The sequence below is a fragment of the Rhamphochromis sp. 'chilingali' genome (genome assembly GCF_963969265.1).
Source record: "Rhamphochromis sp. 'chilingali' genome assembly, chromosome: 5".
In the NCBI taxonomy this organism is placed as follows: Eukaryota; Metazoa; Chordata; class Actinopteri; order Cichliformes; family Cichlidae; genus Rhamphochromis; species Rhamphochromis sp. 'chilingali'.
This window is the reverse complement of record NC_137932.1, coordinates 26759562-26775717: the sequence shown is the minus strand read 5'-3', so window position 1 is coordinate 26775717 and position 16156 is coordinate 26759562. Positions and strand designations below refer to the sequence as shown.

General features: G+C 41.6%; 1 protein-coding gene across 1 annotated transcript in view; it reads left to right on the top strand.

The window, feature by feature from the left end:
* Positions 1-8036, top strand: part of nmbr (neuromedin B receptor) — a 76328-nt gene extending 68292 nt beyond the window's left edge. The window contains exons 4-5 of the mRNA XM_080882443.1: positions 1568-1806; positions 4842-8036. Of these exons, the coding sequence (XP_080738569.1) occupies positions 1568-1806; positions 4842-5001 (399 nt within the window). The 3' untranslated portion in view covers positions 5002-8036. The remainder of the gene's footprint in view (positions 1-1567; positions 1807-4841) is intronic.
* Positions 8037-16156: the final 8120 nt, after the last annotated feature.

Genomic DNA, 16156 nt, shown 5'->3' with positions numbered 1-16156 from the left:
TTAAACAAAAACTTGAATAATGCAGGTGACTTACTTGGGAAACTGCCATTCTTGTTTAACTGTCACCTGGTTCCTGATTCTGAGTTTTTCTTTGCAAAGCAATTTCCATGTAAAATGTATAAAAGTTACAAATTTCAGGAAGAATAAATAAAATGCATGCCCGGGATGGACTCCAACACGCCCTTTCTAATACGTTTGCAGCAGTGCTCAGACATATGCCCCCAAAACCATTGAATGTTCTTAAAAGGGACGACCAACAAAGCATCGAGTATGTGTGGCTGTGGCCCTGCATACAGGCGGGAGTAGATTAGATTAGATTAGATTAGATAGAACTTTATTAATCCCTCGGGTGGGTTCCTCTGGGAAATTCGATTTCCAAAAAAGCACAGCACGACAGAAGTTACAGAGTTACAGAATATTATATATATATATATATATATATATATATATATATATATATAAAATACACACACACACACACACACATATATATATATATATAAATACAGAGACAATATAAATAAAATATACGAAGGGGATAAATAGAATAAATAGGAATAAAAATAAAAATACAAGTAGGCAGGAGTCACTTTAACAAAGAAAGACCTTTAGCCAAAATGAGCTTCTGCGTTAGGGACGTCCCCGGGGGCCAGGAGTGTCGAAAAAGGTCACTGTGCCCCCTCAGCTGAATTCTACTGACACACTATTGCAGCTATAAGTAAAGGCTGTAATGGAAACAGTTAAACATTGAAAAGTTACTGGAGTAACAACATATCATAGTAGCTGAGTGTTTCTGCAGCAGTTACTGAGGAGGGCACTGCAGCTGATGGAGCTGTTGGAGCTGATGGGCCATCAAAGGCAGACTTTGGGAAGTTCCCTTCATTCCTAATGGAACCAAAAACAGATCATTAAACCACTGCTGGCTTTAAATCTTTAAAGACCTCACTTGAAAATTGCAAAACATCTGGAAATGTGTGGAGGACACTCTGCACTCAGAGTCTGTGACAAAGACACACACCCCATCTTTGTTTCATACCAACATGTCTGTAATGATCTGAAACAAGAAAGTGAGACAAATATAGAAAAGACTAAGAAGTCATGAAGGGAAAGTCCTTTATAAAGGACCATGTCTGTGTTTTTAAATGCACCTTTAAGGTTTTTGTATTCGTGGCATCTTAGTTTATAATCTGTGTTTATGGACGTTGTGGATGTGTGCAAGTGTAACATAGTGCACATAAGAGACAGCGTGAATGTCCCCTCCTGCTTTTGTTGAGCCATTTGCCCCCCTGTCAAAGTTTGTATCCCCTCCACATGCTCTCATTGTGACCCTGGCCAAACTATAAGAATCAGACAGTTCAACATGCAGAAAGATCCTTTTCTTTTCCAAGTCACCTCCACAGCTCATGTTTCCTCTAATGAATCACAGAGAGGTCTGATCATGTGAGATCCAGTGAGTTCCATTTGAAGATGTAGTTTGGAAATCTTTCAGCTCTGTTTACTGAAAACTGTTTTGTGTTCAGTCCCTCCAGCTTGTGATGTCTCATCGCTTTAAATCCTTTTCTTCCAGATGGAGACGAGGAAGCGTCTGTCTAAGATCGTGCTGGTTTTTGTGGGCCTGTTCGCCCTGTGCTGGTTCCCAAACCACGTCCTCTACATGTACCGCTCCTTCCACTACCACCAGATGGATCTGTCGCTGGCCCACCTCGTCATCACTCTTCTAGCCCGGGTCCTCAGCTTCTCCTCGTCCTGCGTCAACCCGTTTGCGCTCTACCTGCTCAGTGAGAGTTTCCGCAGACACTTCAACAGGTCAGAGTTATTGAGGTGCTTTTACCTGAGACGGTTATGTTACCTAACCAGATCCCTGCACTGCCCCAGAGAATAGAGACAGATGACACTGTTCTCAAACATCTCACAAACAATAAGGTGGGCAAGTTCCCCCTTTAATATTTCCAAAGTGTGCACACTGGTGTGCTCCTGCAGAGTGTTATTCATAACTGCACTGCAGCATTTGGATTAGTAAAATGTTCAGCAGCACTTATTTGGATACACACAAAACTCCCAGAAAAGAAAAATAATAAAGAATAATAATAAAAATAAACATATGGAAAAAGCTACATTTGAATACATTTCCCTTGAATTAATTTTTTCAGTGTCTATAAAAGACTAACATCTCACTCTGCTCTCAGCTGCAGGTTCAGCTGCTCCCACTGAAGATGTCCGTCAGTCATTCAGAAATATGTCAGTAATTTTCCCAAACAGCCTGTCAGTGCTCTACATTTATTTAAAATTCACTGGTGCCAGAATTGTGTGTTATTCAGAGTTAAAGTTACAAATATCAGCTTCAAAAATCAAAATCATCAAGCAGAGGCAGATGCTTGATGTCAGCCAGCGAATGCAGGAGCTTCAGAGCTCGTCTCGGCTGTTCTGTGATATAAAACACGCTTAATTACGTGGTCATGTTTATTTTACGTCGACTACTGAAGAAGAAATTAGATTGAATGTATGAATGCTGCTGTTTGTCTTCACTATAGGTAGAAATGTTCACGGCATGCTGATTTACTGGACGCTGCTACAGCTAACTCTATTACTGCTCACATTAACTGCTGTCACCATAAAAAGGTGGAAAACAAGCAGAGGCTGAATGCTCCAGTGAGTCTTTACTACTTTACTGATTGCATCAATAAAATGTGAATGTAGCTGATTTACAGACGGTGGAAGGATACGGATGGAAATGTCTTTGCATGTCGAGGCCGCGCTTCGTCTGCGCTGCACGCCATTGGCAGCGTGTTTGTGTTGTTTTGTGCTCCGAGTGTTTACACCGCATGAAGCTGCAGTCACAGACTAATCAAAACTTTCTAGAGGACGAACATTTATACAAGACTGAGCATTCAGATAAAAACCACACAGCGAGTATTTCATTCTTCAGTCTGAATGGATTCTTATAACTTGCTGAAAAATAATCATAGCCTCGCCATTTTCTAAAACTCCTCCTGAGTACCCAATAAACCTCCTGAAACTCATCATGTTTCTGCCTCCGCACGATGGAAACCCAAATTTAAACTCTTCACCGTAACCATGGCACAGCCTTCCCAAAAAGCGGGAAACCGTGACCCGGGGACGGGCTTTTCTCTCATTCAGCTCAGATTTGCAGCAGGTCGTGACACCTCAGAAGCAGCAGAGACGCCGCAGGAAAAGTAAAATGTGCCTTTGGGATGCAATTATAGCTATTTGCCTGTTTTGAAGAATGTAACAGGTGAACAATTTAATTTGTCCATGTGTGATGATTTACTTCAAGTACAGAAATGTTTCTTCGCCTTTTGCACCCAGAGAGCCAATTAACATGTGTGCCTGTTTCTGAGGATTATGACTTTTGGAAGAAAAATATCTCCAGCACATGCATGCTTTTTAGTTTTTAATAGTTCTTTGGAAAGAGGCATTCATCTGTGGCTGACGTGATGCAGATTTTCCATATAGGCTGTAATCAGTGATTAATTATTGGCTAAAAAAATCAGCATAGAACTAAATTCTTCATCAGCTACTGTTGAATGAGAATCTCTACAAAAGAGAAGTAGAGGAAGTAAAACTGCAGACAACCAAACTGCAGAGCTATGACTTAAAGCAGGAACAGCCGACAGCAGTCCTGTGGTCCTTGGGTTTGATGTATTTAAGGAGATTTGAATTCTTAGTTTCCTGTGTGAGTTCTGTGAAGGTTCTTCTGTTACAGAAAAGTCAGAGTGCATTCCTGTTTTGATTACTCCTCATTATTATCCTAGAGCTTCTAGTTTTTGTGTTTTGCTTTATTTCTACTCGAGTGAAGAGTTTCTGTGTTTTCTGGTTTCTGCCTGGAGTTTATTGAGTTTAATGCCTTCACTGCATTTCTTTTATGTTGGTGGTTATCTTTTGGGTTGTTTCATCTCTGTCTTTGAATTGTTTTCTTTTGCTCCCCCATCAACCCTCTGTGCATACATAGTCCAGTCTTTACTCCCATGCTGAGTTTTTTGTTGTTGTTGTTGTTCTTTTGTACGTCTGACTCTAGATGCAGATCTACATTTGTGCTAAAGTCTGAAAGAAGAACTTAAACACAGTGAATGTTCTCACATGCTGCAGACAGATTAAATTACACTGTTGTATTTTTGACCACCAGTAGTGGTATCGAGCAGGCAGGATCGTGTGCGCACGGTTCCAGATATTTAGGCTGATGGCAGTGACACAACGACGACCAGCAATGAGTCAGGGAAAGGCAGAAGAGAGCTAGCAATCCTCTCCTCCACAGCAGGTTTAAATGTTAAAAATTTGTTGAAACATGGAAAAAGATAGATGTGCAACCATTGCTGTGAGTTCTTTTGCCAAGACAGTTACTGAGTAAAACTCTGTAGTCCCAGGGCTACTACAATCATCTTCTCTATCACAGAGCTAATAAGACCTTTCAGAGATAATAAAGCAAAAGCACAAAACTCTTTGTAGTGGAACAAAGAAGTGATAAGTTTGAAATGTCAGCTTATGAAAACAGAATTCAGTGACATGAGTCTAATAAATGGAAACCAGACCTGATTTCTTTTTGCCCTTTCAGCTACGAAACTACGATCCTGTAAAACTTTAACACGCTAATCTCACATGCTTTCAGCTTCAGCAGACACACTGCATGTTCCCCACAAACCTCTCCTCATCTGTGAAATGGTAAAAGGGCTGGTGTTTATATCGGGATACAGAGGCTTACTGACCACTCAGAGGTTTACGCCTCAACCCACATTCATGCAAACTCCTAACAATAAAAATATCTGGTAAACAGGAATCCCACCACTAACATCTGCACTGAGTTTTGCTTTCTTCTTCCTCCTTAGTCAGCTGCGATGTGGTCGAGGTCCTCGCCCTGAGCGCCAAGCCAGCTATCTGCATAGCACCTCCCACATCCGCCTCACCTCCATCAAGAAGAACACGCCCACTGCTGCCCTCGCTCCGGCAGCCAATGGAAACCCCAACAGACAGGAAGTGGCTCTGTGAAGCAGGACGCTAAGAGTCTGACATTTTCAGCTTCACCTCCTCCCGAGTGTGAAATGTTGGACTATCGTAGGAGAGGTTTTCTGTTGCGGAGCAGCGATGGATGGTGGAGGGAAGGACAGCGGACACGAGTCTTGTACAAGTTGAATGGCTGCAACGGTCGCTCCTTTCCCATCAGAGTTATCGTCTACATCCTTACCTTGGCAACCAAACACAAAGTGCCTCTTAGAAATACAAGACGGACAGTATAAAAACTAAGAACACTTTTTTCCAGGATGATTCTCCAGATTTATTAACAGTAACTGCATAAAAAATAAAGATGGATGGAATCAAATTTGTGAGAAAAGCCTCACAGACTTTAAAGCCGACAGCATGGCTGCAACGTTAGCATATCTGCAGCTATTGCTCGTTTTCTCTGTGCTTTGCTGCCGGGAGGCTCACCGTCAATGGACTCATCTAAAAAGCCATTTTTGTGTGTTGATTTCACTGAGTGGGCTCGTTTGTCTGCTGCACTCAGATAAAGGTTTCAGAACTCTCAGAGGAAAAATGTTCACATGTTATCCAAGGTCTCGGAGAATGCTCGGAGGCTACTCAGTGATGGGGTGTGGCCTGTCTTTATCCGAACTCTTCCTAAAACCACTTTGGAGATGAACGCACTTGAACCTGAATCTGTTTGGTAGCTCTTTGTTTTGTGGCTCTGTTGCTTGCTGTATCCACCAGGTTTTAACAGCTAACAGTCTTAAAACATTTTTTGTGAAAAGTGCTTCTCTGGTGCCAGCTTTAGTTTTTCTGGATGTCACATTACTGGAAGCAGCCTTAAACTCTTTAACTTGCTGTGTGTGTTGAACTCATAAGGACCTCTGATGAGAACAGGGTCTGGCAGGGCTGCTCTCGTTAGCCCTCTGGTCCTTGAACAATAACACAGGCGGTTTGAGTTGGAGGCCAGCGGGCATTTGTCCTCACCAAGGTCCTGCTTGTGTTTTCATGGAGCAAATCTCAAAGTGCTGCTGGGTGTTAGGAAAGTACCCAGTGTGGCCTATTTCTGCAGGCGGTAGCATCGCCAACCTGAGAAGCTCGAGCACAGAGTGTGATCCATAATCCTCTGCTGGAAAGCTGCGGGTCACTTTCTCTTGCTTCAAATTGAGTCGCTGGCCAAACTGAGGAAACATCTTGGGTCTGATTGAAAATGACTGACAGGCACATAGCTTAAGCTGCAGCTCTTGATTTACTCATGAGAAGGAAATGATCTTGCGATGTGAGATCGCTGATTTACTTTAATGTATATTTGTACAGGAGAAATTCCCCTCACAGCCAACAAACAGCAGCTCTTGCTTTTCATTTTAAAATGAATGCTGCTGTTGCCATAGTTTTGGTGTTAAAAGGGGAACCTGAACCCGTCTGCTCACATCAGCAGAGTCTCTGTTTTACTCAGATTCCCTGATGTTTCTGTTTTTGAACTGCAGACTTTAATGTTGCTGTTGTTTGGCTGCCAATAAACTGCAGAGTCTTTTGAAAGGCAGCAAACTGTTCCTCCTGCTTCTCATTATCCTTCGAGCTTTAAGAGACTTTTGCTCTCCTGATAGGTTTGAAATGTCTTTTTCTGTGAGTGGTTTTACTTGCCGAGTGTAGTGGCACGATTCCAGGCTTTCATTTATATCGGCCTCCACAGCTCTGAGAGAAGCAGAAGAAAAAACTGATTTTTACTGAACTACCGACCCGACACACTTCAGCCCAATACTGGACTTTATTATTGGCTCAAATGTGATGCATACTTTGCAGTGCAATCTTAGATTGCAGATTTAAAGTGGATTATGATCACAGGTGACCTCCAGAGGTATTACAAATTTCACTGACATCAATATTTGGAGCTTTGGCTCACGAGAGTATTTGACAATGGAACCGGAGATGTAAGTGAAAAAAGGGAAAAGCAGATTGATTCCAATTTAAGAAGCTGTTAAAGCCACGTAGAAACAAGAGGGCTTTAAACGTGGATTCAGGGTGTTCTGGAACATTAATAAGAGCTAAATTATAGGAAGTGCTTTGCTTCCAAACATATATTATTTGGTGAATTAATTGTTAGCCTGCTTGTAGATAAATGCAAAGCATTGCCCTGCTGTGCACTTCATGAAGACTCCTCGGGTTATGAAGTAAGAGCGACTAGTTTGAACTCCCTTTTCCTTCCATAATTACTAACTAATTGCATCACAAATTTTTATGGACCTGTGAAATACAGAATTACACAGGCTTATGCTCTTGAGGACAGAGCTGTGACACTCATGCTCATTTTTGATCTCCTCAATGAATCCTGTTACCGACTGTTAACAATCAGGAGCAGCTCCTCACCCATCCATGGAACAAGATTACCATCATCACCCGACAATATCTTGCTCACCTGTAACTGAAGTCACCGCAGAATCAGATTTTGATAATAAGCCTTTCCTGGTGAATGCAAAACCTAACAGAGCTTTGTGCTTCTGCCTTAGCGTCAACAGCTGATGGAGTATCTGTGCCATATTTTCAAAGAGATGCTGTGACGTCCTGTTGACCGTGTTTTGGTGTCAGTTTTCTTCTCTTTTAAACTGAGTGTGTTTTCTTTGATGTTGTGCATGCTTCACCTTCCTGTGTTGGAAAGTCCTGTTCGAATGTCAGTCACAGAATAAATGCTTCTGCACAGGCACACACTCACACACCAATCTGCAGCATCATTGCCATATTTTAGTAGAAATAAATGTTTTTTAAAGGCTTATTTAAAGTGGAGAGAGGACAGGTTACAGGGCAGCCTGGCTGCTGGTCGTCACCTCAGGCTTGTAGCTTTTAAATTAGACAATCAAATGTAAGAAGCTGAAATTACAGCGTGCAGGCAGCTGTCAACGGGCTATAAGATTCACATCTGTTGAACCTTATAGTTTGACCATGGCTCAGTTTCACAGAATAACCTTCATCAGAACTTTTATGGATTCAATCAGGCCAGTGATAAACCAGGCATGGCTCGAAACCCTTAACTAGTGAAAATATAGTAGTCTGTGTATGTGTGTGTGTTTTACGTCACCATTAAAGGGCAACAGTGCAGATGGATACACACTTCAGTTGCATCTGCTTGAGTCTTTTGTCGGTTTAGTGGAATGAGCAGCATCTCTGAGCCGCTATCATGTTCATCCTGTCACTCTGTACGCTGTCATTGCCGCCAGGGGTAAAAATGACCGTTTTGTCTTTTAAGGAGGCTGGTGTGATGACAGTCATGCCAAAACATCTGGGCATGGAAGAAAGAGGAACATTTTAGTTTTTAGTGTAGCTCAAAACATTTTAAAGAATTTCAATCTACAAAGAATTAGAAGAACGCTCGCAGAAGGCTACATACAGCAAGGCTTCTGTCTGTTTCTTAAAGTTTAAAAAAAGTGACTCATATCCATGTTAAAAATTAAGTTCCACTTTTTCTCTGAGCTTTGGAAAGCTTGTTTTTTCCCCCTGAAATCTAGCTGCAGATTGTCAGATCTGAGAACTAAAGGTTGATGATTGGTGTTCTTGCCTGAAAAGGGACTCAGATAGTCAAACCGCTTGTTGCAGCTCTAATTCCACGTCTCGGCTCATTAAACCAAATATTAATTGTCCAATCAGTTTATGTTCCAGTGCCAAGATCTCTCCACAATATGTGTTTTTTCTCAGATATAAAGAACCACTGAAAGGAATCGAGCAGTTAATCTGGGTTCATGTATCACGCCTGCTTTGTTGAATTGCTGACTGTGAGGAAAGCTGTCAGCCTGTTCTGTGCCTGCAAACTGCAGAGCACCTCAAACTTGACCTGAAAGGAGCATTTGAAGGAGTGTTTCCCAGCTAGCTGCCCACCCTGGGTTTCTGTTCAGAAACGTAATCTGTTGGACGAGCTTGTATATTTCTAACTTTATAAAAGGATCAGCTATACTCTGTCAGAGTTTCCACAAACTGAAACCAGAATTTGAGACTGATTGAATGTTATTAAAATGGACCAGGCCTTAACAACTATTTAATCGGATTATTTAAGCATTATTTAAGCACTGTGTGATAACAGCAGCTCCCCCACCACATCCAATCATAGCAATCTATCAAACTGTGTCCATGACAAAAGTAATGAGAAAGAGCTGTTCCGGTCCTGAAATCTGAAATCCTTCCTTCTCTGTTTCACCTTTTTGACTTTGCTCTGTTTGTCTCTGCAAGACTTCACTTTCTCTAATCATTCTTCTGTTTATAGGACGTCTGTCTGTCTCTTTAAAACTATCCAGTTTCTGACAGGAGACTACAGAAAAGGAAAGCAGTGGCTGTTTCTAGGTTCTCAGGTCATGATTTCTAGTGTCATCTTGAGACTTTTTGTTTATCTCTACCAAATACCCAAAGCTCTTTGAAAAAAACAAAGAAAAAAGTATGCTATCTGCTCAGACAGTAACTATGAATACCCGCACCAACCGACACCACCTGTGTGTGTGGATGCGTCTAAACATCAACTGTGTGGGGTTGCAGGGAAAGTAGGACCCAAATGCAGGACTCTCTGTAATGAACACAGTGCATTTATTTACAGTGAGGTAAATATTAACGCAATGATAGATCCCCGTGTGTCCCCGACTTCTATGCCGTGTCTTCTCCCAGTGTCCGTGCTCCGTGTTTCCCTCTCGTTGGGAAATCACAGACGCAGCCATTAGTACATTCACAACGGCAGCAAACTCACACTTACTGACTGTCTTGCTTAGAAACTAACGGGAATTCTTGCAACGATCCGGCATCGACGCAAGGTCAGCCACTCCCACAGACGAGGCTGATCCGCTGCATGTCCCGGTGGGACACACTCTCTAGACCTGTTTCCCAGGAAAACCAGGACATCGCCACACACACACACGTACACACACACACATGCACCCCCCCCCCCCCCCCCCCCCCCCCAGTAAAAGGGATAACGAGGGACAACAGTGCAATACATAACCAAGGCAGGTCACCGTGTGAGGACTGCCGGCCCAAGACAACCCTCCTGTATATTTGTCACATTTACATGCTTCAAATCATCAAATAAATTCATATAGATAACCTGAGTAAATATAAAGTCATCCAAGCCTACCTGCCCTGTATAAAAAAGTAACTGGTAACGGGTATTTCACATCACTGTGGAGGAATTTTGGACCACTCTCTTTGTGGTGTAAGTCCAGACTTTGACTTGGCCACCCCAAAATCTTTGTTTATTGATCATTATCCTGCTGCATAACCTGACTGCTTGAGGAAATTCTCCTTCAGTATTTTCTGGTATGGAGCAGAATTCATGGTTCCATCAGTCACATCAAGTCATCCTGAAGCATCAGAGAAGCCATCACACTACCACCACAGTGTCTGACTCCTGCTGTGATGTTCTCTGTATGAAACGCTGTTAGTTTGATGTAGATGTAACGGGACTCAAACCTTTCAGAAATTTCAGCTTTTGTCTCGTCAGTCTACAGAATAAAAATCCCAGAAGTCTCGGGGATCATCCAGATGTTTGGTGGCAAATGTCTTTGTGATCTTTTTGGTCAGCAGTGGTTTTTCTCCCACGGAGGCCATTTTTGCCCCGTCTCTTTCTTACTGTTGAATCTGACCTTAATTGAGTCTGCAGGTCTTTAGATGTTGTTCTGGGTCTTCTGTGACCTCCTGGATGAGTTGTCCATGCGTTCTTGGAGTAATTTTGGTAGGCTGGTCTAAGGAGCCTGGAAAGATACCTCTTTAAGTCTTGGACCTCTTTAAGTTTCTTGAGGACGTTTCATCTCTCATCCGAGAAGCTGCTTCAGTTCTGAAGAAGGGGCCAGATGTAATTTTGGCACTCTGGTCACTCCTAGGAAGGTTCAGCACTGTTCTCTGAATTCACCATTTGTGGATAAAGTCTTTGTACACCTTTCCAGACTGATAGATGCTATTGACTTTGTTTATCAGATGTCTCTTTAGATCGTAACATGATGTGGTGCTTTCTGAGATCTTCTAGCCGGCTTCACTTTGTCAGACAGGTTCTGTTTTAGTTGATTTCTTGATTCAGTGGGTCTGACAGTGTCAGGGTTGCTGGGTCGTTGACCCAGTATTTTCAGTTCACGTTCACTGTTTATCTACTGCCTGTTCCACTTCCTGTTTTATTGTGTTAGCCTTGGTCTGTGTGCATTATGTTCAGTCCTCTTCCCATATATCATTAGTTCATTAGGTTCAGCTGTTCACTCACCTGTCTCCAATCGTTGTCATTGTTAATCATGTATTTAAGCCCTCTCTTCCCTTCAGCCCTTGTCGTGTCATTGATGTTATGTTGTCGTTCCTGTTAGCGCTCAGTTATTCAGCCAGCCACTCAGTCTTTCAGTCAGCTAGTCAGTTCTGCTGTTCCTGCTTTGTTCATTCACCCGGTCCAATAAATCCTCATCATTTCTTCACTGTGAGTTCTGCGTTTGGGTCATCTCTTCCACGCCTCCACACACAACCCCTGACAGACAGAAATCAGGCCTGGGTGTGGTTGGTGAAACTGAACTGCAGGATATATCATCATCTGAAAGGTGATACATATGCAAAAACTAAGAAATCAGAAAGGGGGTACATACTTTTTCCCAGCACTGTAGGCTGATCATGTGGTTTAGACTTAAATATGGCAGAAATCGAGCATGAATGTGAGACGGCAGTTTGCCCAGGTGTACTCTGTCATTATATTATTATTTTGTATGTTAAATAGTAACTGTCTTTAAAAGATGAAAATAGCAGCAGAAATGGTTTGTTGAAGCATCAACATGAGGATTTTTTAAGCCACTTTGAATCGGTGATTTGAAATGGGCCTGAATCACTGTTGGACCAGTATGAAGTGGAGGAAGTCCAGTTTTCAGCTTCGTTTTTCTCCTCAGTTTGCTAAAAAAAATACGATAAACATCTGCAAAGGATCATTCTGGTCAATGCAACAGAAACACGATGATGCTGTGGGCAACTTGGGTTAACTTGGGTGTATTGGTGTTTATTTCAGCTAATGAGTAATGATCTGTAGCAGGAAAACGCCAAGGATGAATGATATGATTAAAGCGTCACTGAGAATTCTATTTTTTTCAACATGTACTTCATGGATAAAAACACTGGGCCACCTAGACGTTACCATGGAAACCCACTATGAAGCACCCAGCTCACAGTTTCTGTGCTGATGTTAATGCTGAAGTGATACCACTTCCAGCTGATCATGGAATATCTTACAGGGACAGAAATCCAGTTAAGCTGACTTGTTGTACTAGTGGCATCCTGTTACAGCACCACACTTGACAATTTGTCTACATTAAAACTAAGAAACAAAATGACTTGTGCGCATCATAGTACTCAAGTTTTTTAGTCTTTAAAGAAAAGGAGAACTTGGATGTCGCTCAGTCTGCAGGGAGCAGGAGCTGTGCAGCCTGGGTGGAATTAACATGGATGAAGGGGTGAGTCGCCCTCCATCCCATCATGCTTCACTATACTAACTTAAAGCAGTAAAAACTGCTTTGCTTATTTCTTTCATTTTTGGTCACACTTGAGATCACATTGTGGATGAGGCTGCTCAGGCCATCAAATATATGGCCTGAATGTAATTGAAAACTCATGCGGTGCTGAATGCATATTCACATTATCTCTCATAGGAGAGAGCTGGAAACAAGGTGCTGCATGCTCGTATATTACCTCCGTGCAGCTGATAATGAGATGATTTTAAAACAGTTCTGACAGAGAATATCTGGGTGAGAACATTTAGGTCCAAGAAATCTCCCTCTTCATCATTTCATTTATTTAACAAGCACTGTGTTCATCGATCCAGAGGAAAGTAGCAGTGCATGAGCCACAGTTTGCCCTATAGGCAAATTTTAATCTTCTGTCCTCAGCCACATCTCCAAATGGTTATCTAAAACACAATAAAAAGGTCATAAACACTGCACAGAGTACAGATAATGCAGACTGACTCATACCGTAGCTAACTAAAGCTGTAATACAACCTTAGATACAAAATAACGCAGCAGAGATCATTAAATAACACACAAAACAAACAAGAAGGCAAAAGATGATGTTGGCGGCTGTCTGTGTGCCTTTAATTCAGTTTAATTCAATACATTCAATCCAGCGCCAAATCACAACAACACTCACCTCAAGGCCCTTTAAATTGTAAGGTAGACCCCACAATAATACATTTTTTATTATAAGTTGCATGACTTAAAATGTTTTTAAACTACGATGTGTGTGATATCTTCATCTTATAAATTTATAGAAAGTGATTTTATTATTTTTTATTTATTTATGATCATTATTCTATCTATTTATTTACACGTGGAATTAGAATCCTTGAAGAGCAAACATGACGAAGTAAAGAATGACTTTAGCCTGATGATGACATGCTGTTATTTTATGGGTTATATATTTCTGAGTAATATGCATATAGATATACATCATTGAAGCTTCTTTGTGAGCTGAAAAAAATGTCTAGCCGAAAGGTGGTTGAGTGTGGCCAGTTGGGTTCCCAGCTGCAGAGTAAAGACATTGATGAGTGGGGAAAGAAGATGATTATATGTAATCAAGTTGAGCAATTAGACAGAGAGAAACACGCCCATTATTAGACCAGTTTCATAAAGCTGCAGATACCGTTCAAATTTCAGAGATGGGGGCGGTTTTCTTTGTTTCCAAAGCCTTATCTTCACCCCTCTGTGCCAAACAGCTCCATTATTGTCTTTTAAAAACACACCAGTGAGTCTCTGTTGCTCCCACTGACACGTTCTTAATTACTAGCAGTACCTTGAATATTAGCTTTCACTGCAGTGTTTTCACAGTGACCGGTCCTGCTGCTACAAATGCTCACAGGAGCAGCAAAATAATGAAGTCACCGCCTCTCAAAAGGCCAACAAAATGAATGTTTCCTCCCGAGTGTTTGTTAGAGATTACAGTGACTTGCTGTTCTAGACAAATTCTGACCACGCTGTAAAAAATTTAATTTACATTTCACAATCAAAGAAAGTACGATCGTGGACCTTTCTCTTTTCACTGAACTGTTGTATAAATCAAAATAAAATATAGTAGAAGGTGCTAGGTTTGAATGCACCAGCTGGTTGGGTTCTTGCTGTGTGGAGGTTTCATGTTCACCCCTCTGTGGGTCTCTGTGGGTTCTTCCCACAGTCCAAAGACATGCATGTTAGTGTCAAGAAAAATGTTCCTCTTTTTTAACCAAATCATCGTCATCTCCTTCTACCCTGTGTTTACTGTGGTCAGTAGTAGATTGCTGCAGTTTCCTGTAGTTTGCATGAAAGATGCCAACCAGTCAGAATCTTCCATCCAAACCATGGGTGACACTAGCACTCTGTTTGCAAGCAAAGCAACTGCAAAGAGGTTCATAGTGCAACAGCAGCAGCACCGAGCATCCTCCAGCAACTGCTCGGCAACCAGTGAGGGAAAAACTAAAACCAGTGTAGTTTTGACACTGAGAACTTAGCCATTAATTTCACAGCGAGTGCCAGCAACAGCTTGGGAATAAATGTTTTTTCCTGACTGGTGCTCAGTAACCGGCCCCCTGCTTGTGTGGTGGCGGAACAGACATAACTAATAAAAACTGAAGCAAAGAATCCCTGAAAATACAACAAGACTAAAACCACAAAGTTTCATCTGTTCTGACTGGTTCCAGGAATAAAACTAGTTGAAATTTAGTTTTTAACATGAGACTGTACTGTGTTAACAATATGTACAGACAGTAACTACAGTAGTATTACACACTGCAATTTAACCAGTCGATCAAATTTATCCGGTATGGAGGGTATTATTATTACTCATCATTAATTTTCAGTGTTGGAAAATGAGAGGGGATTTTAAATCAATTAGGCCCTGTGGGGGCTGTCTCTAATATATACGGGGAAGCCTTTGTGGAATGAAACTGGGGCCAAAATTCCTTGAACAAATAAGACAAAAAACAGGACCGCCGGGCCTGTTAACCTGCTCGTCCAATCAGAGCCACATAGGAAGAATTAGTAACCAGTGGTTGTCGGTAAAATTTGCTTTATATTGCCGTTTGTGTCAAAGTGGTGCGAGGGGAGATAAGGACACGGTTCATGTTGGTCTAAGGGGACGAGCACACAATTATAATATTAAAGACTTTAATTAGTTGGGTTCAAAGGATCACAGGTTCTGTTCTCCTTCCAAGAAAAAATAGAAGAGTAGCTCAAAAAGAGAAGGTGACCTATGTAAACGTGTCAATGTGAGATTTATGTGACTAAAAGAAAATTAAAGCAAAAAGAAATGGTGGCGCATCACTGATGAGACCTGAATGATGAAAGCTTTCTGTATTGTGCCTGAAATGGAAAGAAGACAGTTATGTGCTCAGCTGTCATTTAAAACAAATGAACTGTGTGAAATTTTCTGTGTAAAGATGTTTAATTATCAGAGTTCTAGTTTAATAATGTTAAATTTGTGTTTTCCTGTTTCAGCTTTCTGTATTTTTGTGTTTTGATGCTTTGCAGATGTTACCTTTCTGAATGTGCTGCCATCGCATTGATGCACGTTGTAATGTAACCCTAATAAAGTACAGTCACAGGTTTCCAGCTTTGTGTGTGTGTATGAAAGAGCTGTAGCTCGTTGCATTGAAAACATTATGGATTTTTATGTTTTTAACCAAATGGTTGCTTGATGTTAGCACATGAAAAGCTCAGTGCTAACATCAAGCACAAAGACACAGTTTGTATCCAATTGATCAGTACCAAACTGCAGGAAACACCAGTGTGTGTGTCCATTTGTCAGGTGAGTTTCTTCACTACGAGCTAGCGTCTGTCAGGGCTGACTCGGGCGGTAGTTCTAAACAGACCCAAACACAGAACCAACAAGGACAAAAGTTTTAACAGCCTTTGTTTTACACAAAGAATGAGGTGGCAGCTGTAAGGGAACGGAGGAGGGGGGAAGCTTTCGAAGTCCAGGAGAGTTTGTAGGATTAAGCCAGACTCACACTGCACTTGTAGTGTTTCAACTTTGTCTTTAGCCCAAACTTATCACACATTTTTTTCTGCTCCTTTCACCTACAGGTTTAGTTTCAACTACCAGGTTCAGACTGTGTGGGTTAAAATATGTCTCCTCACAGCAGTTATCCTTCATGTTGGCGCATGGTGAGTTGGTAAAGACAGGCTGAAACCTGGAACATCAAGCTAGTGGCTTTAACAGAAGTGTAGTT